At 38.6% G+C, this 24,335-nt stretch overlaps 1 protein-coding gene and 1 pseudogene across 1 annotated transcript in view; one reads left to right on the top strand and one right to left on the bottom strand.

The window, feature by feature from the left end:
• Positions 1-1,665: 1,665 nt before the first annotated feature.
• On the bottom strand, positions 1,666-2,426 carry LOC122744694 (annotated as a pseudogene).
• Positions 2,427-11,299: 8,873 nt separating this feature from the next.
• The window catches only part of PIK3AP1 (phosphoinositide-3-kinase adaptor protein 1), a 133,894-nt gene continuing 120,858 nt past the window's right edge, over positions 11,300-24,335 (top strand). The window contains exon 1 of the mRNA XM_043990352.1: positions 11,300-11,414. Within this exon, the coding sequence (XP_043846287.1) occupies positions 11,402-11,414 (13 nt within the window). The 5' untranslated portion in view covers positions 11,300-11,401. The remainder of the gene's footprint in view (positions 11,415-24,335) is intronic.

The raw sequence follows: 24,335 nt of genomic DNA on the forward strand, positions 1-24,335 counted from the left end.
AGATAAATGTATTCAATTTGAGTATTTAGTTGAGCTTAGTTAACCTATGGCATTAATATCTTCTATTATCCTGATTAGAAGATGAGCAGAATAATGTCTAATATGTGAAAATAAAATCAAGATTTGAAAGCATTTGAAGTTAGAAAGTTCATTTAAGTAGTGATTTTATTCAAATTGCAAAATAGTTGATTGGGATTTTTCATGAAATCTCTGTGCTATTTCATAACTCCTGAACCTTAATTCTTCAGAATGCCCTTGCTTTCGGTAATGAGTATTCACTTTTGCGTTTTGAGATACTATTAAGTTCCTGGGATTTTTACTTGGCTATTAATGAGATATGTCATTTTTATATATTCCTTAATACTACTATATGTTAACTTTCTAATGAATTAAAATAGACATAAATGTAATGTATTTTGTGTCATAGACCAGGTTCTGTGGTTTATCTTTCTTGAAATCACTGCTAATCGTTGTGGAACACTTCTCTAAAGTACCATAATTATTCCAATAGTAAGATGTGCTTTAGTTGTTGGACTATTTGTTAGACAAAGATTTTGTTTAGACGTTCTCATGGTGTTAAAGTACAGTGGAAACTAATTATGCTTTGGAGCCACATATACATCGAATACCATATAGAATGCCCTATAGAATATGAAATTGCTGCCTGTAGCCAATTAAAACTAAGTGATCTTGAATATTGTTATCTTCCTTGTTGAAAATTCACGTAAGAGTTTTGGGTATTCTCAGGAGTATACTTTTTAAAAGGATATCTCTTTATGAAATTGGTGGTTTAAGAAGGGATGTTGAATTAGGTTAGATTTTCTTAATTTAGTTGAGTATTAATGCATGAAATTCAGTACAGGTTTGTTAAAAATCAACAACAAGCAAGCAGAGTTAAGATCTTTGAGGAAAACTGATATCTGTATAATTTTAAAGGTTAAAAATAGAAATACGGGGGCAGCTAGGTGTCGCAATGGATAGAGCACTGGCCCTGGATTCAGGAGGATCTGAGTTCAAATCCAGCCTCAGACACTTAACCCTTATTAGCTGTGTGACCCTGGGCAAGTCACTTGACCCCAACTGCCTCACTAAAAAAAAAAAGTAGAAATATGAAAGGAATTCGTATGAGGCAGAACATACAGCGAAAAAAAACCAAATTATATAGCAGTCGATACAGATTGTTAAAAGCAAATAAACCAGGAGTAATAAAATCATGAACCTAGGTACCTAGAAGAGTTTCCATTCTTCTCAGTGTCAAGCAATATACTTTGGTGTCAAGGACCAGGATAGTTTCCGTTCTTCTTACTGATTAGTACTACATAGTGGTCATGACAAATATCTAAATGATCCAAAGAAGGAGTAAATAATAAGGCCTGTAAATATTTTTGTTTGGTGTTGAATATATACATCACACAATATAGTATCATGTAAAATAGACAAAGGGCTCATTTCCTGGAAGGATATATTTTTCATCTAATACCCCCAAATAAGAACACAAAATGTAAACTGTCAAAAAAAACTTTAGAGCCATATCTGTATAGGTATGTTTTCATTTGAATTGGTTACACTAGTAATAGTTTCTGATGATTATATAAATAATGGTGGATATTTTTATAAAATTTTACGACAGGATCTTATTTATGTGTAGTAAATTGATATTATTCTTTATCTACATATAGATCTAGATACTGAGTCTCTTATTGACAGACTTGCTGCCAGTTTGTCTCAGAAATCATGGAGATAATGATATTGATTTATGGTCTGTATGGTTACAGATCCTCTTAAATCTTAAAGGCTGTCTGTTGCCTGCTGTGATGATACTGTAGTAGATAAGTATAGTAGGAAGTAAACTGCTGTGGGACAAGATCACCTAAATCCTTCATAACAATGTATTAAAGTTTTCTGATTATTTTCTGGATGGACTTCAAGCCCCTGAAGGATTCCACTGCATTGGTCTATGTCTCTATCTGGGATGAGATGAGATGATGGTGAATGATGTCCATGCTGCTGATAGAAGTCTAAGAGTATGGTACCCCATATTTTGATAGCTCTCCTCTCGTTTCATATATATACACATATATACACACATATACATACATATACACATATATACACACATATACATACATATACACATATACATATATATATACAGTATATACACGTATATATAGTGCATGTGTATATATATATGTATGTATATGCATATCTTATATAACTTAGCTCTTTAGTTCTTCCATGTCCTTTTGGAGATTTCTCCTCAAATCTTTAAATTTACAACCTAGAAAAGAACATAAGCCTAGAAACTGAGAATTCACAAGGGACAAGAGTAGCCATGATACCTGAAATGGAGTCTGTTAATTTTCAACTGGTTCTTCATCTAATGAGTCAAACTCCTTTATCTGTATTGTACTGGTTACCTTCATAGTGAAGCTATAGGGAACTCAGTGTCAGGCACGTCACTTCAGCCCCTTTCTCTCGGAGGGTCCCCCTCCTCCCTTCAATTAATTTTTGGGTTTTTTTTTGTGAGGCAATTGGGGTTAAGTGACTTGCCTAGGGTCACACAGCTTGACACAGTAAGTGTCAATTGTCTGAGGCCAAATTTGAATTCAGGTCCTCCTGACTCTAGGGCCTGTGCTCTGTCCACTGTGCCACCTAGCTGCCCCTCAATTAATTTTTAATTTATGTTTCCATAGCTCTTTGTTGAATGTAACTTTTATTGTAATATGGGATGAATAAAATGCATTTAATATTTCTGATTTTTTGCATTTGTTTTTGAGGTTTTATGCCCTAATACACAGTCAATTGGTTTAAGGTACCATATACCACTGAGAAAAATGTATACTCCTTTCTATTTCCACTCCTTTCTAGTTCCATTCAATTTTCTTCAAAGGTCTTTCATATCCAACTTTTCTAAGATTCTATTCATTTCTTTAGCTTCTTTCTTATTTATTTTATGGTTAGATTTATTTATTTATGAGAGGGGAAGTTACATTCCCCCACTAGTATATTTTACTTCTCTTCTCCTGTAATTCAATTAACTTTTCCTTTAAGAATTTGGATGCCATATCATTTGGCACATGTATATTTAGTATTGATATTACTTTGTTGCCTATGGTACCTTTTAGGAAGATATAATTTCCTTTCTTATATCATTTAATCAGATCTATTCTGTCTTTTGCTTTGTCTGAGATCATTATTGCTATTCCTGCCTTTTTTACCTCAGCTGAAGCATAATAGATTCTGACCTTATTTTTACTCTGTGTGTATGTCTCTGTTTCAGGTATGTTTCTTTTCTCTTTTTCTTTTTGGTGAGACAATTGGGGTCAAGTGACTTGCCCAGGGTCACACTGGTAGTAAGTGTCAAGTGTCTGAGGCTGGATTTGAACTCAGGTCCTCCTGAATCCAGGGCCAGTGCTCTAGTCATTGCACCACCTAGCTTCCCACAGGTATGTTTCTTGTTAACAACATATTTTTGGATTCTGGTTTCTAATCCATTCTGCCCTCTGCTTCTATTTAATGAGTGACTTCCTTCCATTTCCATTTCCATTTATGATTACTAACTGTGTGTTTCTCTTTGTCCTATTTTCCCTTATTTATCCTTATTTCTCTCTCTTTTTACCCTGTCCCTCATCAAAATCCTGTTTTGCTTCTGACCACGACCCTTTCTATCAGCCATGACCCTTCTCTTATCTTCTTTTCCTCCCACTTCCCTGTGGGTGAGATAGATTTCTATATCCAAGTGAGTACATATGTTATTCTCTCTTAAAACCAGTTTGGATGAGAGTGAGGTTCAAGCATTGCCCACCACTCCCTCCCCCTTTCCCCTTCTATTGTAAAAGCTCTTCCTCGTGCACCTCCTTTATGTGAGATGATTTCCTCCATTCTTCCTCTCCCTTCCTCCTTCTCCCAGTGCATCCCTCTTTCTCACCCCTTAATTTTTTTGAGGTCATAACATCAAAGTCAATTCACACCCATGCCCTGTCTATGTATACTCCTTCTAACTGCCCTAATAATGACAAAGGTCTTAGAAGTTACTAGTATCACCTTCCTATATAAGAATATAAACAGTTTAAGTTTATTAAGTTTTTTATGATTTCTCTTTCGTGTTTATCTGTGTGATGAAATAATGGGATTTAGAAGATACTCAAAGACCCACCTGGAGATTAATCTTGACTGATTGAATCAAGTGAGAGTAACTGACTGCTGATTAGCCTACTTCAAGTTAACTAGATTGTAATCACACCTGGCTAGCCCTTAAGAAGGTATTGTTCTCAGAAGCTAGACTGTGAACTCAACTTGAGAACACCTTCAAAACCAATGGATTTGGATGATGCCAACCAATCAGCTTGAAGTAGTGTGTAAGGACCACCTCTGTTCCAGACCTATAAAAAGCTTCCACAATCAGCTTGCTAGAGAGTTTGTGATTCAAGCAGGCTCCTGGCAGAAGACTTGAGGAAGAACCTGACCAGGCTAGAACTCTAGGCTAGATAGGCCTTTTCTTAATTTTCTGAACTCCATGTGAATACCTGTATACTTTAATAAATGTTTAATGCCCAAAGACTGGTGCTGAAGCTTCTAATTTAAGGCAACCACAATATAGATTTTAAACATCACATCTGTTTATACTTCTCTTGAGTTTTGTGTTTGAATGTCAAAATTTTTATTTAGCTCTGGTCTTTTAATTGGGAATGCTTGAAAGTCATCTATTTCAGAAAAAAAATCTATTATCACCTTGAAAGATTATACTCAAGGGGCAGGTAGGTGGCACCGTGGATAAAGCACTAGCCCTGAATTCAGGAGGACCTGAGTTCAAATTCGGATTCAGACACTTAACACTTACTGGCTATGTGACCTTGGTAAAGTCACTTAACCCTCATTGCCCACCAAAAAAACAAAAAGAAAGAAAGATTATACTCAATTTTTCTGGGTATTATTATTCTTAGCTGGAATCCTACCTCCTTTGCCTTATGGAATATCATATTCCAATCCCTCTGTTTCTTCAATGTGGAAGCTGTATGATCCTAACTGTAGCTTTATAATATTGGAATTGTTTCTTTATGGATGCTTGCAAGATTTTCTCCTTGACCTGGGAATTCTGGAATTTGGCTATAATATTTCTTGGAAGTTTTCATTTTGAGATCTCTTTTAGGAGGTGATTGGTGGATTTTTTTCTATTTCTGTTTTACCCTCTGATTCTACAATATCAGTTTTCCTAGATAATTCAGTAAAATATGCTGTCTCAGATCTTTCTTTGATCATGGCTTTCAGGTAGCCTAACAATTGTTAAATTGTTTTTCCAAGAAGAAATTTTACATTTTCTTTCTTTTTTAAAATTCTTTTGACTTTGTTGATATCTTATGGAGTCATTAGCTTCCAGTTGCCTAATTCTAATTTTTTTGGGGGGTGGGGTTAATTGACTTGCCTAGGGTCACACAGCTAGTAAGTGTCAAGTATCTGAGGCTAGATTTGAACTCAGATCCTATTTGAACTCAGGTCCTCCTGAATCCAGTGCCAGTACTTTATCCACTGTGCCACCTAGCTTTCCCCTCCAATTCTAATTTTTAAGGAATTATTTTCTTCAGTGGGTTGAGAATTCCCAAAGGTGAAGTTGCCTCCATGGCCTGCTGCTGGTGTGGCCTCAGTGTGTCCTGTGCTCTGGGTCACAGACCTCTCCTGCTTACCTCCTAAGTTACTATGGGCTGGAAAAATGTCACACTCTGACTTTTTGTTCCAGAATTCTATTTGAGGCATTATTTTAACATTGAAGGAGAACATTAGGAGAGTTCAGCTGAGTTGATGATGCCTTGTACTCAACCATCTTGGCTCCAAATAATCTTTTAATGTGAAGGTCTAACAATGTCACCTTCCTGTTCAAATACCTTAGTGTATACAGGATAGGACATAATATCCTTAGGCTGACATTTAAAACCATCCACAATGTGTCTCCATCTTCTCTCTTTCTAGACTTATTTCCCTTTACTTCTCTTCACACATTCTACATTCCAACCAAAACTGGGCTCCTAATTACTTACTGGCCTCCTCCTGTACCTCTCTGCTTCTGTAATCTAGGAGGATGCACTTGAGGCCTGGAAAGCAACCCTTCCTTATCATTACCTTTTATAATCCTTTTTCCCCTTCAAGGAGCAGATCAAGAGATACATGCTCCATGAGGCCTGCTCTGATCTCCTCACTAGCAAAAAATAATCCTTATTTCCTCACATTTTTAATTGCTTTTTGTCTAGGCCCCTCTTTTGCCTTTACCCTAATCTCTCTTATATCATACTCAGGTACACATTCTATCTTCCCATTAGATTGTAAGCTCACTGAAGTCAAGGACTGCTTGATGGTTTTTTTTTTACTTTTTTTTTTTTCAGCAATACCTAGTATAGTACTTGGCATGTTTACTGAATTGAATTTAGCTGAATTTGTTACTGTCAGAAATAATAACTTATCATCGGTTATACTTAAATTTTCAATGAAATAGTCAATTAAAAAACAGTTTCTACACACTATCCACTTCCAAAGAAAGAACTGATATTGTTTGAATACAGACTGAAGTGTGCTATTTCCACTTTTTTCTTTCATTTTTTTTCTTTTATTCATTTTCTTATACAAAATGACTAACATGGTAATTTTTCACATAATTGCACATGTATAACCTATATCTGATTGCTTAACACCTCATAGAGGGAGAGAGGAGGGAGGAATGGAGGAATAGATTTCAGAACTCAAAACTTTAAATAAAAATGTTTATTAAAAAATTTTTCAAAAATAGTTTCTAGAATTTTTTTTCCAGTTCTTACAGGTCTATCTTGCAGCCAACCAATTTATTCTAGTGCTTCCAGGAGGATATATATCTTTGAAAAGTAAGATGCTCTACCTGGACCATGACAAGTCCCCCCCCCCCAACCACTTTTTTTTTTGGGGGGGGGGGGCTGTTGGCTACTAACATGTGACCTGAAATTAAAAACAATTTTCTGTTCTCTGTCATGTTATAAGGCTTTGGAATTTCAAAGAAGTGATTTATGAATGAGAGTTTGAGAAGATTAAAAAGACAAGTTTGTTTTCCATGGAACCATATTGACCCTTCTATCAATCATCAGGCATTTATGAACTACCTATTATGTACCAGGACACATGCTAGGCATTGAGGATACAAAGACAAAATTGAAACAGTACCTGCCCTCAATAAGCATCTATTCTATTGAGGGAAACAACATGTAAACTATAAGTATAAACAATACACATACACATATATACATACATACATATATACATATATATATACACACACATACACACAAATAGTAAATATGAGGCAATTTTGGGGTGGGGAGAGGCATTAATAGTGAGGGCAATCAGGGAGGTTTCCAAATAGGAGGTAGGATTTTAGTTAAGCCTTGAAGGATGCTAGGGCAGCTAGTTGGCATAGTAGATAGAGCACTGGCCCTGGAGTTAGGAGAACATGAGTTCAAATCTAGCCTCAGGTACTTGACTCTTACTAGTTGTGTGACCCTAGGCAAGTCACTTAACCCCAGTTGCCTCAAATATCTAGGGCTATCTCCAGTTGTCCTGATATATATTTTGTCACTGGACCCAGATGGCTCTGGAGGAGAGAGTGAGACTGGTGACTTTGCACGGCCATGATTCACTTAAATCCATTTCACTGCAAGTCATAATATCACCTCCTGATGTCACAGTCCTCTTTGATAACAAAGGACAAATAACAATGATGAAGGTTGCCAGTAATTCTAGACCTTCAGACTCAATGAGAATACATGTTTGGCCCTTTAACTTTCACAGTTGAATTATGAGGTTGAGAGGCTAAGTCCTAACTTCTTTATCATGTTTGCCTGGGTTTTCTGCTTCAGGGAACTTGAGATGAAGGAAGACAGAAGTAGGAGAAGAGGACGTGGAGACACGGCTCCATGCACCAATGAAGTCACCATCTGCATCCGCCTGCTAAGCTGCAGAAGAATGGAGTGGGTCCTATTGAAGACCCCCCAGGTGTTCTCAGAGTTCACTTTGCAGAGCCTGACAATTGTTGCATTGCCATATGGCATGAGGAAGGATCCATAACTACAGGAAGCCTAAGGATGAGAACCATAGTATGATTATGTGTATGGATGGAGACTTCATCTAATGGAGAGAGGACAGATTTTTTTTTTACCTTCATCTACAAATATTGTTGATTCTGGAGAACTATGTACACATAAAAGCCTTGCCCCACCAGGTTCTGCTCTAGATACCAAAGCCAGCTAGGCAGCCCAGCGAGTAGAGCACTAGATCTGGAGTCAGGAAGACCTGAGTTCAAATTTGGCATCAGACACTTTCAAGTGTTATGACCCTGGACAAGTCATTTAACCTCTGTCTGCTTCAATTTGCTTAACTATAAAATAGGGGTAATAATAGCACCTACCTCCCAGAATTGTGTGGATCAAATGGGATAATATTTGTAAAGCAGTTAGCACAGTTCCCATCATACAGTAGGTACCTAATAAATGCTTGATTCTTTCTTTTCTTCTTTCCCTAACTGTGATGTCCTTATCTAGGCCTACCCTTCCTTGGCAGGGTCCTTAAGAATCTTTGCCCATTCTGTTCCAATAACACATACAAGCCAGAATCCCATATCCTCAAGGTCCGACATTCTTCTCTTGAAAGTTACAACAAACTTTTGTTGTTGAGTCATTTCAGTTGTATCTGACTTTTCATCACCTCCTTTGGAGTTTTCTTGGCAAAGATACTAGAATGGTTTGCTGTGTCCTTTTCCAACTCATTTTATAGGTGAGGGACTGGGGCAGACAGGGTTAAGTAACTTGCCCAGGGTCACACAGCCAGTAAGTATATGAGGTCATATTTGAATTCATGAAGATGAGTCTTCCTGACTTCAGCCCCGACATTTTATCCAAATTAATCCAAACTCTGCTAATTGGTATGTGTTAAGGTGAAGGGTTTGTCTCCCAGAAATTTGGCATTCTTTTTTGGGGGCGGGGTGGGGCAATGAGGGTTAAGTAACTTGCCCAAGGTCACACAACTAGTAAAAGTCAAGTGTCTGAGGCCGGATTTGAAATCAGGTCCTCCTGAATCCAGGGCTGGTGCTTTATCCACTGCACCGCCTAGCTGCCCCCAAGTATGACCATTTGGAGAAGGCTTTTCTAGCGACATGACTACTTTTGTAATCCAACACCTCCAGAGTGAAAACCGCAGGTCAGGCTTAGGTAGAGGACAATGCTATATGAAGTGGCAGAGGACTTGGTCTTTCTTTGGGTGGCTGGGGGGTAGATGAAGGGTAAACGAAGGCATCTTATATAATACCATGTAGGAACGGTCCTTCTTTTGAGAGGTAACCTCTGGCTCGAGAGCCATAGGTTGTGATCTTGCCCTGACGGTTACAAGATAATATGGAGAATTAAGATTCTAGGGCCAGAATATTTTCTGAAAAGTGAGAGCTAAAGCATGCGGCTGGAAGCAAGCATAACTCTAACATTGGAGGATATGTTTCCTTAGGCAAGCTGCACTAACTGAAGACTCCAGGAGGGGGAAAAATAGGAGGCAACATGTGCCAGGTGGGCAAAACCACCAACCGCCATTGATACTACCACCTCCTCTTAAACAACTCAGGACCCTGAGCCCAAGAATCCAGGGAATATAAATATCCTCTTGATCCTAGCTTCTTAAACTATGGGTCTTGATTCCGCGTGGGGTCCCATGACTGAAAGTGGAAGTCACACAAAAAAATGGCAACAGTAGAAGGTCATGTATACCTATTTCATATACCTATATATCTGGGGGTTGCAAAAAATTTCTCTGGTGAAAAGGGGTCCCAAGTGGGAGAAGTTGAAGAAGCCCTGGTGACAACCCGCTTTGTTTCCAACCTGGATGCTTCTGGATGGTGTCCATGCTTCATTTCTCCTTCTTTGGGGAGGAGAGAGTAAGGCTAGTGATTTTGCACTGCCCTTCCTCACTTAAATCCAATTCACTGCAGGTCATGACATCCATCATGGTCCTCTTTGAGAATGAAGGACAAACCACAACAATCTCCTTCTCCAGTCCATTCTCCTCTCAGCCACCAAAACGGTTTTCCTTAAGTGCTTGCTGACTTCCTGTTGAATAAATTCCAGTGCCTCCCTATTACCTGCAAGATCCAATATAAAATCCTGCTTGAATTTTTTTTTTATGTGAGAAAATTGGGGTTTAGAGACTTGCCCAGGGTCACACAGCTAGTAAGTGTCAAGTGTCTGAGCTCAGGTACTCCTGACTCCAGGGCTGGTGCTCTATCCACTGTACCACCTAGCTGCCCCATCCTGATTGGCTTCTAATGCCCCTTATATTCTGGCCCCTTCCTTTCTAATCTTACACCTTACTCCTTTCCCGTACTTTATAACCTTCCTGATGTCATTTGGTCCTCTTCTAGAACAAAGGACAACCACCAACAACAACCATCACCATCACCACCACCGACAACAACAATATATGACATTCAACCGTGCCACTGCCTTCCACGACCCACAGTTTCCTCTGTTTATGTCTTGGTGCTAATGTTCAGCCTGCTGTAGTCTGATGTTCAAGGGTGATGGGGCAGGAGGGAAAAGAGACTTAGGAGGAGGAGAAAAGGAGAAATGTAGTGAGGGGCCAAGTCCCTTCGGAGTCTGCAAAAAGGTATCTGAAGAGAACTCAAGAGCAAAGCCGTCCCTTGGGGGACCACCAGTTCCCAAGAGTCGCCCCTACTCTTTCTCCTCTTCTCCCCACCCTTCCCCATCTATTTCCTGTCTAGGGCACTGACTCAGGGAGGTAACCCCAAGGGAGAAGGAGTATTTGCCAGCTGGTGCTCATGTACATACCCTGAACCCCTTGCCCCCAATTCCCAAGGCAGAATTGGGCTTCTCCCTTTCCCGCAGTCCACCCTGTGGTAGGGGAGATTTGGGAGGGCATCCAGTAGGGCTTGTCCTGTTCTGCCCCAACTATAGCCTGCCAGAGGATGTCATGGGGGGGGAGGGGGGAGGACTGTGTCCGAGAGGAGGAAGGAGATTCCTGGTTCGGCCCCCCAACTCTCACTTCCCCTACCCAACGGCGTCGAACTCCAGGTGGTGCTGCCTGCCTGCGGAGAGAGGCAGCTGGGCTGCCCCTTTGGGCTTCTCTTCTGCCCAGCTGCCCCAGCAGACGCCGGGGCCACCGCAGCCGCCAGCCCACTGGGGCGGGGCGGGGCGGGTCAGTCCCTCCGCCCCCCGCCCCGCGACAGCTCCGAGGAAGCGCCGCTCCCGCCCAACCCCAAAGCTGGAGTCCCCGGAACAGCAGCTGGAACCTCCTTGCCTCTCCCTCGCCTCGTCCCCGCCCTCGGCAGGACTACGGGGGGTGCTACGACCAGGGATGTGAGCCGGGCTCCCCTCCAGCCTCTGCCATGGCAACCTCAGGTCAGTCCCTTGCTTCCACGTCCTCGGAGCCCCACTACAGCTGTCCTTCCCTGTCCGGAGCCAAGTTGCCCTCCTCAACAGCCCACGGAGCCGCCTACCCTTCCCCAGACCTGGCGTGCGCTCTCTTGGGCAACTTGGTCGCCTTGCTAACCCCTACTTCTCTCTCCATCCCGCCCCGGACCTGCCACCTGCACAGTCTCAACAGCCAAGATCGACTGTTTATTTAGCGAGCTCTTCCCGGACTTGTCAGATGCCTTGACCCCACTCTCCATTTGTTTGTCTGAGGTTTATTGTTTTAGCCTTTTTTTTTTTACCCATCCCTCTCCGCTTAACACCCCCCCCCCCATTTTTATTCGTTATGCCTAAATTTTTGTTCGTTCTCCGAACTCTAGTAACCTGCGTAGACTGATGCTACGTTAAGCAAGAGGAAAGAGAAGTCAGAATAGCTCTGTGTTATTTGGCAAGAATTCTCTCTTGGGCTTAGAGGAAGTTCCATGCGAGGTAAAGAAGGCAGCATGGCATAGTCAATCGACTGAGCACCAGTTTCAAATTCCGCCTCAGACATTTATTAGTTATGTGACACCCCCACCTCCAGGCAAGTCACCTAACCTCTTTGTGCCTCAGTTTCCTCGTCTGGAAAATGAGGAAGGGGAGGCTATTGGGCATGATGGCCTCCAAGGTCCTTCCCACCTTACGGTCTTCTTACACCTTACATGCCCCAGCTTCCCCTCCTCCCCCATTCTACAATCCAGCCACACTGGCATCCTCGATCTTTCTCGAACAAGACGCTCCATTTCCCTACCCCAGGAATTCTCACTGGCTGTCCTTTATGCCTGGAATTTTCTTGCTCCTCACTTCTGCCTCTTTGCTTCCAGATTCTCTGTAGTCCCAGCTAAAACTTCACCTTCTTTAAGGCAATTTTTTTGGGGGGGAGGGTGGGGCAATGGGGGTTAAGTGACTTGCCCAGGGTCACACAGCTAATAAGTGGTGAGTGTCTAATGCCGGATTTGAACTCAGGTCCTCCTGAATCCAGGGCCAGTGCTCTATCCACTGAGCTACCTAGCTGCCCCCGCTTCACCTTCTTTAAGGACGCTTTCCAGATACCTTGAAGAGGTATCTTCTAGCTCCCTTCCTCTGTAGACTACCTCCAATATATCCTGTCTATGTCTTGTTTGTAGATTGTTGTTTTTCCATTTGTGTCCCCCATTTGACTGTGAGGCTCCTTAAGAGCAGGGACTGTCTTTTGTCCTTTTTATACCCAACACTTAGCTTAGTGCCTGGCATGTAATATGTATGGAATAAATGTTTGCTAACCAGTTCCAGCTCTATGATCTGGGTTGGAATCCTTTGTAACCTTTGAACACTTTATGCCTCAGTTTCCTCATCTGTAAAATGAAAGAGTAGTATTAGAAGATCTCAAAGTTACCATCCAGCTCTAATTCAGCGATCCCATCATCCCACCTCTGGCTGTTTGCTAGCCTATTGACTTTCCTGTCTGAGACTGAGTTTCCTAATCTGTAAAATGGGTAGAAAATATTTTCTTCATTCTCCTCCAAGGCTGCAGAAATTATAATTTGCAAAAGATCAATCAATCAATGAAACATTTATTAAGCACCTACTTACTATGCATTAAACCCAGCAGCTAGGTGGTTCAGTAGGTGGCCTGGAGTCAGAACACCTGAATTTCAAATCCGGCCTCATGCACTTACTAGCTGTGTAATCCTGGACACGTCACTTAACCTTTGTTTGCCTTAACCCATTGGAGAAGGAAATGGCAAATCACTTCGGTATCTTTGCCAAGAAAATCCCAAGGACAGTATTGGCATGCTATAATTCATTCTCTTCTTTGTGTCCTGAGATTACCTGATAACCTTGGTTTTGTGTCTATTAGTGGTCTTTTGCTTGAAAGAGGAAACTAACCACTTACTGGCAATAATCTTTGAACTGGGATCTGGACTTTGGAAGTAGCTAGAGTTGTTGTGGTTGTCGTTGTTTGTCCTTGAAGAGGACCATGACATTGGGGTGATGTCATGACTTGCAGTGAATTGGATTTAAGTAAGGCAGGGTTATGCAAAGTTACCAGCCTCACCATCTCCTCCGGAGCCATCTGGGTCCAGTGGTAAGATATCTATCAGGTGAACAGACAGTTTTCAGACAAAGAAATCAAAGCTATCTATAGTCATATAAAAAATACTCTAAATCAATATTGATCAGAGAAATGCGAATTAAAACAACTCTGAGATACTACCTCACACCTATTAGAGAGACTAATATGACAAAAAAGGAAAATATTAGATGTTGGAGGGGATGTGGGAAAACTGGGACACTAATCCACTGTTGCTGGAGTTGTGAAAAGATCCAACCCTTCTGGAGAGCAATTTGGAACCATGCCCAAAGGGCAATAGAATTGTATATACCCTTTGATCCAGAAATACCACTTCTTGCTTTATATCCCAAAGACAAAAAAACTTGTACAAAAATATTTATAGCAGCTCTTTTTGTAGTAGCAAAGAATTAGAAATCAAAAAAATGCCAATTAGGGAATGGCTAAACAAGCTGTGGTATATGATGGTGATGGGATATTATTGTGCTATAAAAAATGACAAGCAGAATGATTTCAGAAAGGCCTGGAAAGGCTTGTATGAACTGATGTATAGTGAAGAGAGCAGAACCAAGGGAATGTTGTGTGCAGTCACAGTGATATTTGATGAAGAACTGTGAATGACTTAACTATTCTCAGCAGTACAATGATCCAAGACAATCCCAAAGGACTAATGATGAAGTTTACTATCCACCTCCAGAGAAAGAGCTGATATTGATTGAACACAGACTGAAGTATGCCATTTTTCACTTTCTTTCATTTTATTTTGTTTTATTTAAGTTTTCTCATATAAAATTACTGATATGGTAATGCTTTAGATAATTGTACATGTATAACCTATATCTGGTTGCTTACCTCCTCAGGGAGGGGGGAGGTGAGAGAGGAAAGGGGGGATAGAATTTAGATTCAAAACTTTAAGTAAAAATTTATGATAATTAAAAAAAAAGATATATATCAGGACAAGTGGACATGGCCCTGGATAGATAAGGTAATTGGGGTTAAGTGACTTGAGCAGGGTCACACAGCTATTGAGTATCTGAGGTCACATTTGAACTCAGGTCCTCCCAACTTCAGGGCCAGTGGTCTATCCACTGTACCACCTAGCTGCCCCTAATAATGATTCTGTCAATGATATTTTTTTTTTGGTGAGGCAATTGGGGGTAAGTGACTTGCCCAGCGTCACACAGCTAGTAAGTGTTAAGTGTCTGAGGCCAGATTTGAACTCAGGTACTCCTGAATCCAGGGCCAATGCTTTAACCACTGTGCCATCTAGCTGCTCCAAAATTGTTTACTTTTATGGAACTGTGAAACTGTGAAAGCAGTCTTTTTTTCTGAAAAGCACATACTTTTGTCTTCCTCATTAGAGTGTAAGCTCTCTGAGGAGGGACTTTTTTATTTTTGCCTAGCTAGATGCCTTAGTGGATAGAATGCAGGGCCTGGAGTCAGGAAGACCTACATTCAAATCTGGCCTTAGATACTTGGTAGCTGTGTGACCCTGGATAAGTCATTTGACCTCTGCTTAATCCACTGGAGAAAGAAATGGCAAACCAACTCCAGTATCTTTGCCAAGAAAATTCTTCAGACAGGATGGTCCATGGCGTCACAAAGAGTCGGAGATGACTTCAGGACTGAACAGAAACAACAAATTTCCAGTGCCTAGCACAATCCCTGGCACATATAAGAAGCTTATGAAATACTTATTGATTGATGGGGGACAGCCTGTGAAAAACTATGAACGAGAGAGATGGAATATTGTGTGTGAGGAATAGCAAGAAGACCAATTTGCTTGGAATGTAGTCTGAATAAAAGGGAAACACATGTAATAAGTCTGGCATTATAGATTGGAAGTGGGTTGTGAAGGGCTTTAAATGCCAAACAAAGGTTATGAGTTCAGTACTTTTCCTTTCCTCTTCTTGGATTCTGCAGTATCAGAGAAAATCTTTTCACTCTTTTCTGCCTCCTTCCACTGTGCTTCTACCCATCTTTCCCCTTACAGTCAGACCTATTTAGCTCCCTCAAGAGAAAACCAACAGCCTTAGCTCTTGTTTTTAAATGAATTTTTTTTCAAGTGAAGATCTGCCTTCTTTCCCTTTAACCTCTCGCTGCCCCTCAATGAGAAAGCAAGAAAAACAAAATCCCCTGGGACAAGCATAACCAAGCAAAACAAGTTCCCGTATTGACCATGTCCCAGAAAATTACATCTCAATTTGCATACTCACTCCATCACCTCTATCAGGGGTTGGGAAGCCTGTTTCATCAAAGATCCTTGGGAATTGTGGTTGGTCACTGTGTTGATCTGAGTTCCTAGGATTTTCAAAATGTATTGTCTTTCCAATATAGTTGTTATTATATTGCTCTCTTGTTATAAATTGCTCTCCTGGTTTTGCTCACTTTTCTCTGCATCATTTCATACGTCTTTCCAGATTCCTCTGAAACAATCCTTTTCATATACTTTACATCATAATAGTATTTGATCAAATTCATATACCATGATTTGTTCAGCCATTCCCCAATTGATGGGTATCCCCTCAATTTCCATTTTTTTGCTACTGCAAACAGAGCTACTGTAAGTATTTTGTACATATTCATCCTTTTCCTCTTTCTTTCATCTCTTTGGGTATAGACCTAGTCGTGATATTGTCAAATCAAAGAGTATTTACTTATAATTTAATAGCTTTTAGGGCATAGTTTCAAACTGCTTTCCAGAATGGGTGAATTAATTCATAGCTCCACCCAAACTGCATTAACAGGGGGCAGCTGGGTGGCGAAGTGGATAAAGCACAGGCCCTGCATTCAGAAGGACCTGAGTTCAAATCTAATCTCAGACACTTTACACTTACTAGCTGTGTGACCCTGAGCAAGTCACTTAACCCTCATTGCCTGCTCCCCCAAAAAGTGTATTAACATAGCTATTTTCCAAAGACCCTCAAACATTTATCATTTTCCTTTTTTGGTCAACTTTGCCAATCTGATGAGTATGAGTTAGAACCTTGCAGTTGTTTTAATTTGTATATCTCTAATTATTAGTGATTTAGAAATTTTTTTTCATAGGACTACTGATAGCTTGGATTTCTTTCTCTTAAAACTGCCTATTCATATCCTGTGACCATTTATGAACTTGAGAATGGTTCTTATTCTTAAAATTTTGAATCAGTTCCCAATATACCTTAAAATATGAACTCTGTCAGAAAAACTGTTTTTTTTCCTAATTATATGTGAATTGATTTTATTTTGGTCAAACACTTTAATTTTATGTAATAAAAACAGACCACCATGAATTTTTGTGCTATTTTTACATAGGCACCATGCTATTTTTATCTGTATTTTTCTAATTTTAGTATATATGTAGCTGAGATGAACATCAATTAGGGAATGACTAGTTTTTTGGATAAGATTTCCTTCCATTTCTTTCACTGGTTTCCCCAAACTATTGTTTCCCTACCCATGGAATAGAAAAGAAGAAGTGACTTGCTATATTCAAGGAAGTGATTTATGTTTAAAGGAAGGGAATTATGGTGAATGGATGGGACATCCCCCATGCTAGTGATACTTGCTGACATAGACTTTTAAACTCTAACATTGGGACATCATCCAAACCATTATGAGAAGACCTTAATTCCTCGTTGTTTTTTTTTTTTTTAAAGTCTACTCCAATGCCTCTAACAAAAGCACAGGGAGACAAAGAAGGTGACGGAAGAATCTAATTGTAGAATTGAGTAAATTGTCCCCAAATCATGTGACAGGCTGGTGGAAAAGTTAGTTGTAATGCTAGTATGATTTGTTAACCACTTCCTTTTAAATGCTCCCACCATAGTTACATAGGTTCCTAGTCATTTGAATTTAACACCAATCATCCTATAGTAAAACCTCAGCTATCTTGGAACCTTGAGAATAAGCCATTTTAGATAGATTTTTTTTCTGTATAGATGTGCAAGAACTTTTCATTTTAATAGTTTTTGATGGAAATAAATCTATGTATTAAACCCTGCCTTTTTATTGTTTTGGAGAAGAACAGGGCAACCAGATCCATGAATTAAATGTTATAGGAAGCTCTCAGAGAGGAAACTCCTTTTACCCAAGGAATTGTTGTTGGGTTGTTTTAGTCGTGTTCTGCCTGACTCTTCATGACCCTTTTGGGGTTTTCTTGGCAAAGATACTGGAGTATTTTGCCATTTCCTTCTCCAGCTCATTTTACAGATGAGGAAACTGAGGCAGTGTTAAGTCACTTGCCCAGGGTCACACAGCTAGTAAGTGCCTGAGGTTGGATTTGAATTTATGAAGATGAATCTTCCTTATTCCCAGTCCAGTGCTCTATCCTAATTGCCCCAGATTATTACCTACTCTACAGCTATAGTCTTGGATTTTCTCTTTCCATCTCTTGCTGCTGTGCTTTGTTGGTCATATATAGAAATGCTTATGTGGGTTTATTTTATATCCTGTAACTTTGCTAAAGTTGTTAATTGTTTCAAGTAGTTTTTTAGTTGATTCTTTAGGATTCTCTAAGTATACCATCATATCATCTACAGCTATAGTCTTTTTTTCTTTTTTCTTTTTTCCCCAGGGTAATGGGGGTTAAGTGACTTGCCCAGGGTCATACAGCTAATACGTGTCAAGTGTCTGAGGCCAGATTTGAACTCAGGTACTCCTGAATCCAGGGCCAGTGCTTTATCCACTGTGCCACCTAGCTGCCCCACTACAGCTATAGTCTTAACAAGGCTTCTTCCCACAGTGATCTAGGTCAGTGGTATCAAACCTAAATAGAAACAGATCCCTGCCATAGCACTTTGTCTTAGAAAACCACCAACTAGTATTATTTGTCTTATAGTGCATTTTTATTTATTTTGTTGAACAATTTCCCAATTTCATTTGAATCCGATTTGGCTTCACTTGGAGTTTTGCTGCGGCATTCAGTCTGTGGGAGTTTGCACCTCTGCTCTAGGTTACCCAGGTAATATCTGGCAGAAAAGACATGTGAATCCAGGTCTTCTGACCTCTGCTGTTTTGCTGGATCATGCTGCCTCTGATTTCTGGCTCAGGGACACAATTAACCAGAACCTTGTCCATATTTGTTCTATCTGTATATGGTGAATTAAGAAGCAGTATTCCTTGGAGTTTCAAAAATTGGTCTCCAAGGTATTTTGAGGATGGCATATCAAAATCTACAAGCTCTTTATCAGAAGAAGTTGTGAAAAAATCAAATTCTTTTAAAGGTGACCTTCTTCTTAGAGTTTGACCCAAATTCTCAGCAGACTCAACACTAGCCATTTTATATTTCAAGTTATTGTGAGATGGAATAACTTACAAATGCCCCAGTTAAAGGTCAAATTTCTCATGAAGTTGGCTGTTTAATAACACACTGAATATAAAATAATACCCTGGCCTAAAGGGTGACCCACTGAGATAGCACTTGAGGGGCAGGAAAATAAAAATATTACTGGACAGTAATTTTGCATCCTTGTGATGCACTCTGTAGCTGTTTGTCAAGAAAACAGCTTTGATAACCATGTAAACCTAAGGTTAGTATGGTTTTTTACTGGAAGAGGCACAAAAAAGATGATAGAAATAATAAGAAAAAATTATTTATCCATCCATACATTAGTCTGTACTACATAAACAAAAGGTAAATGTGTGATACCTTTAAAGGCTCAATGACAGGGCCTCAAAGGTCCATGGGGCCTATGGATCCCTGTGGATAGATTGTAGAGGTTCTTTGAACTTGAATGGGAAAAAAATTAAATCTTTATTTAAAAAAAAATTTAATTAACCTCTAAGTGAAATGTTGAATTTCCTTCAATTATTTAAAAAGATTCTCGTTAGAATGTTTCCATAGGTTTCATAAGACTGCCAAAGGGACCCCAGACACACAAAAAAGTTAAGAAACCCCTACTGTAGGAGATTTTCCAGAAAGCAGAGATCTGATATTATAGGAATATGTATGTCTATATGTGTGTGTTTGTGTGTATGTATGTATATACTTTTTTTTTTTTGGTGAGGCAGCTGGGGTTAAGTGACTTGCCTAGGGTCACACAGTTAGTGAGTGTTAAGTGTCTGAGACTGGATTTGAACTCAGGTCCTCCTGACTCCAGGGCCGGTGCTCTATCCACTGTGCCACCTAGCTGCCCCTGTATATACTTTTAACAGTGGGCAACTTCTTGGTATTCATTTTGAGAAGCCAGTGTTGGGAAGGGTAGCTAGGTGGCCCAGTGGATAGAGTGCTGGGGCCAGGAAGACTCATCTTCATGAGTTCAAACCTGGCCTCAGATACTTGTGACCCTGGGAAGTCACTAAACCTGTTTGCCTCAGTTTCCTTATTTGTAAAATGAACTGGAAAAGAAAATAGAAAACTACTCCAGTGTCTTTGTCAAGAAAACCCCAAATGGAGAGAGTCAGACACAACCGAGAATGACTGAACAACAACAAAAAGAAGGAATGAGTGAGTAAAATTATGGAAACAATAAAAGATATTAAATAAAATAATAAAGCTATGAGACAGTGTACTAGAACTTATAAAATGTAGCCAAAGCAATCTTTGGAGGAAAATGTATACCTCTGAACATCTATATTAACATAAGAGAGATGATCAATTAATCAAGCACACACTTTTTAAAAAAGTTACAAAAATCAACAAATTAAAAACCCCAAACAAGCACAACTATATACATTTAAAAATTAAGGAAGAGATTAAACAAAATTTAAAATAAAGTATTAAATTAAGAGTTGTTTAAAGAACAATAGAATATTAACTATTTGCTTGCTTGATTAAAAACAGAAGAAAATTAAATTTGCGTGACAAAAATGAGAATTCACCAAGAATGGAGAGGAAACAAAAAGAAATATTAGTCTATTATGTCCAGTTATATAACTACAAAATGGAAAACTCTAATGAAATGGGTGAATAATTATAAAACCATAAAATACTTATATCAACAAAACAAGAAGTAGAGAATTGAAACCAACCTCAGAAAGAGAAATCTAGTAAGCCATGAATTAACTCCCAAAGGTGATGGGGGTTGGCAGTATGGGGAAGAAGAAACCTTGTCTCAATTCATTTACAAATGGATTCCACAAAATATTTTAAAAACCACATTTAGCTATATAAATTGTCTGAAAAAATGAAGAAGGAAGATAAATTCATCATAAACCTTCAAATATCAGAACCATATTTGTCCTTAGATAAATATGGTTCTGATACTTGAACCAGGGAGCAATAAAGCAAACAAAGAATCTGTTGGTGTTCAGTCATGTCCTGCTCTTTGTTATCTCATCTGGGGTTTTCTTGGCAAAGATACTGGTGTAGATTGCCATTTCCTTTTCCAGCTCATTTTACAGATGTAGAAAACTGAGGCAATCAGGGTTAAGTGACTTGCCCAGAGTCACACAGCTAGTATATGTCTGGGGCCAGATTTGAGGAGAATGATTTGGTCCTGAATCTAGACCCAACATTCTACCCACTGCACCAAACTAACTGCTCTGAAAGAATCTATAAATCTCTCTCAATAATGAATGTTGATTCAAAAAGTTAAATAAAATATTTTCAAAGAAGTTATATTAACATGTTCATGTTAATAAATCAATAAAAATCACAATTATATGATAAACACAGAAAAAGCCTTTGACAAAACATGGCACTCATTTATTTTACTTAAAAAGCATAGGAATTAAATGCCCTTTCTTCAATAGATTAAAAGTTCTCTGTGAAACCAAGAGTTAGCATTATTTGTAATGGAGGAACATTGGAAGATATTTCCAATAATACCTAGAAGTAAAAAAAAGAGTATCCACTATCTCCACTAATATATAACAGTGATAGAAATGACATATCAATAAGAAAAGAAAAAGAAATTGAGACTATACACAGGCAAAGAAGAAGCAAGATTGTCTACTTGCAGAAAACATGGTTTATTTGGGGAACTAACAGAAAAGTTAACTGATGCAATTTAATTTCTGTAAAGTAACAGGAAAGAAAATAAAGCTACAGAATTCATCCCATTTCTTTATGTTTTTAACAAAATCCAGGAAAAAAGGGAGAGGAAGAGAAAGTCAATTTTAGATAACAATAGAATGCATCCAATCTCTTGGAATAATCCTACCAAAACACATACAGGATTTTAAAAAATAAATGTAACTACAAAATAATTTTTATAGAAATAAAATATCTAAGTAATTGGATTTAGTATTCATAGCTGAGCCAAATCAACAAAGTAAAAATGATAGTTTACCCAAATTACACTATGGGTTTAGTGTCATATCTATCAAATCACCAAAGTTATACTTTATAGAATTAGACAAAAGCCCCAAAATTAATGTGGAGAAATTGTGTCAAGAATACCTGGGGAAAAAAGGGGGAGCAGCTAGGTGGCGCAGTGGATAGAGCACTGGCTTTAGATTCAGGAGGACCTGAGTTCAAATCCAGCCTCAGACACTTGACACTTACTAGCTGTGTGACCCTGGACAAGTCACTTAACCCTCACTGCCCTGCCCCCCCCAAAAAGAATACCTGGTACCTGGGGTATTTAAATTTTTTTAATGTTGGGGGGAGGGGACTTTTGTGTCCCTATATCTCAAATTATACCACAAAGCAGGAATTTAAAAAACTATCTTGTACTGGATTTAAAAAATAGAAAAGTTGATCACTGGAATGGATGAAATAAGCAAAATATAGAAACAAATGCTCATGGCAGACTAGCATTTGGTACACCCAAGAGCATAGACTACTGGGGGAAGGACTTTATTTGATAAGGACTACTAGGAAAATGGAAAAGCAGAATGGAAAAATAGGTTTAGATCTATATTTTATGTATTATACAACAATAAATTGTTGTTCAATCATTTCATTCCTATCCAACTTTCCCATTTGAGGTTTTCTTGGCAAGGATCCTGGAGTGGTTTGTCATTTCCTTCTTCAGCTCATTTTACAAAGGAGGAACTGAGGCAAAAGGGTTGTGACTTCCTCATGGTGACACAAATAGTGTCTGAGGTAAAATTTGAATTCAGATTCTCCTGACACTAGAGCCATTGGTTTATTCATTGCATCACCTAGCTGCCCTACCGCAATAAATTATGAATGGATAAATTATATGTAAATAAAATCACCTTATTTATACAAATATTAAAATATAGTGGCACATTATATATTTCAATTATGGATAGAGGAAATATTTCTTATCAGACATGGGATAGAAAGGATCATAAAAGATAAAAGGATTAGCTTCATATAAAATTTAAAGCTTTTATAAAATAAGATTAATGCCACTAGAATAAGGAAGAAAAGATATAAAAGAAAGAAAATATGTTAATTGGGGAAGATCTTTGTATTAAATAACTAATAAAAGTCTGATATCTAAAATTTAATTTTTTGAATCAACATTCATTATCGAGATCTACAGATTCTTTGTACTAATTACTGTGAAAGTGGAGGAATGCCAGGGAAGATGGCCCTTGCCCAGAAAGACTTTAGAGTTGAGTTGGGGAGACTTGGCATGCACTCACAAAACAATCTTAGAATGAGATAGTATTGGGGTTGTACTACACGACCTCTTTTGGTTCTAAACCCAGGAACCTACAAGTACTATATTGTATCATGTCCAAAGATAAAAGAATCCAGTCTGAACTGGGGCAGTCAGGGAGAGGCTTCATGGAAGAGGTGGTACTTTAAGTAGATCCCAAAACATGGATACAGTATGAGGAAATAGGATAAGGGAAGGTGGTTTTTAAAAAAAATTATTGATACATTTTGTTTTGTCCCGAGACAATTCCCAAAGACTCTTAGAAAACATATGTTTTGTTTATAACTATCAGTTTATTGATTGGTAACAGAAAGAAGGCATGTGTCCTTTGACTTTGCTGGCACTGTTTTAATGAGGCCTGAGCTTTGTTGTCTTGCTATGCTGATTTTATTTACATTGCTGTTACCATCGTGCACTTTCTTTCATGACTTGTATTTTTATACTGCATCACTTCCTACATATCTTCTCATTTTTCTCTGAATTCTTCATATTCCTCATTCCTTACAACTCACCAATGGTTCCATTAAATTTTCATACTATAATTTGTTTGACCTCTTCCCCAACTCCTTATCATGTATATTGTTTTCATCTTTCTTTTTTATCACAAATAATGTTGCTATGGACATTTTTGCACATATTGGTCTTTTCTTGCTTTCAATAACTTCTTGGAACATAAACCTAATAATCAAATATCTAGGTAATTTTATTGTTTCATTCAAAATTGCTTTCCAGATTGGATAAACCAATTCACAGTTCTATTAGTCATAAATTAACATGTTGACCTGCTCCTAGCCCCTTCATTAATGAGTTTTCCCATCATTTAGCATCCTCATGAGCTTGATTGTTCCAGTGGATGATACTTCAGAGTCATATCAATTTTCATTTCTCTCATTATTAGTGATTTTGAACATTTTCCAGGTGGTATAGTTTATTTCACTCATTTTGAAAATGGGTTGTTCATATCCTTTTACCATTCCCCAACAGATTAGTTCTATCAGAGTTGAAGGACACATGCCTTCTCTCTGTTAACAATTGAAAAACCAATAGTTGTGAACAAAACATATGCTTAATAAGGGTCTTTGGCAATTGTCTCATGTCAAAACAAATGTATCAATAAATTTTAAAAATTCCCTTGTCCAGTCTATCCATATTGTACCCACATTTTGGTGTCCAGTTAAAGTACCACCTTTTTCCATGGAGCCTTTCCCTGACTACTCCAGTTCAGAATGGATTCTTTTTTAAAATTTAATTTAATTTTTAAAAATGAATAAACATTTTTATTTATAGTTTTGGGTTCCAATTTTTATCCCTCCT

Source organism: Dromiciops gliroides, chromosome 2, assembly GCF_019393635.1.
Source record: "Dromiciops gliroides isolate mDroGli1 chromosome 2, mDroGli1.pri, whole genome shotgun sequence".
NCBI classification, from domain to species: domain Eukaryota; kingdom Metazoa; phylum Chordata; class Mammalia; order Microbiotheria; family Microbiotheriidae; genus Dromiciops; species Dromiciops gliroides.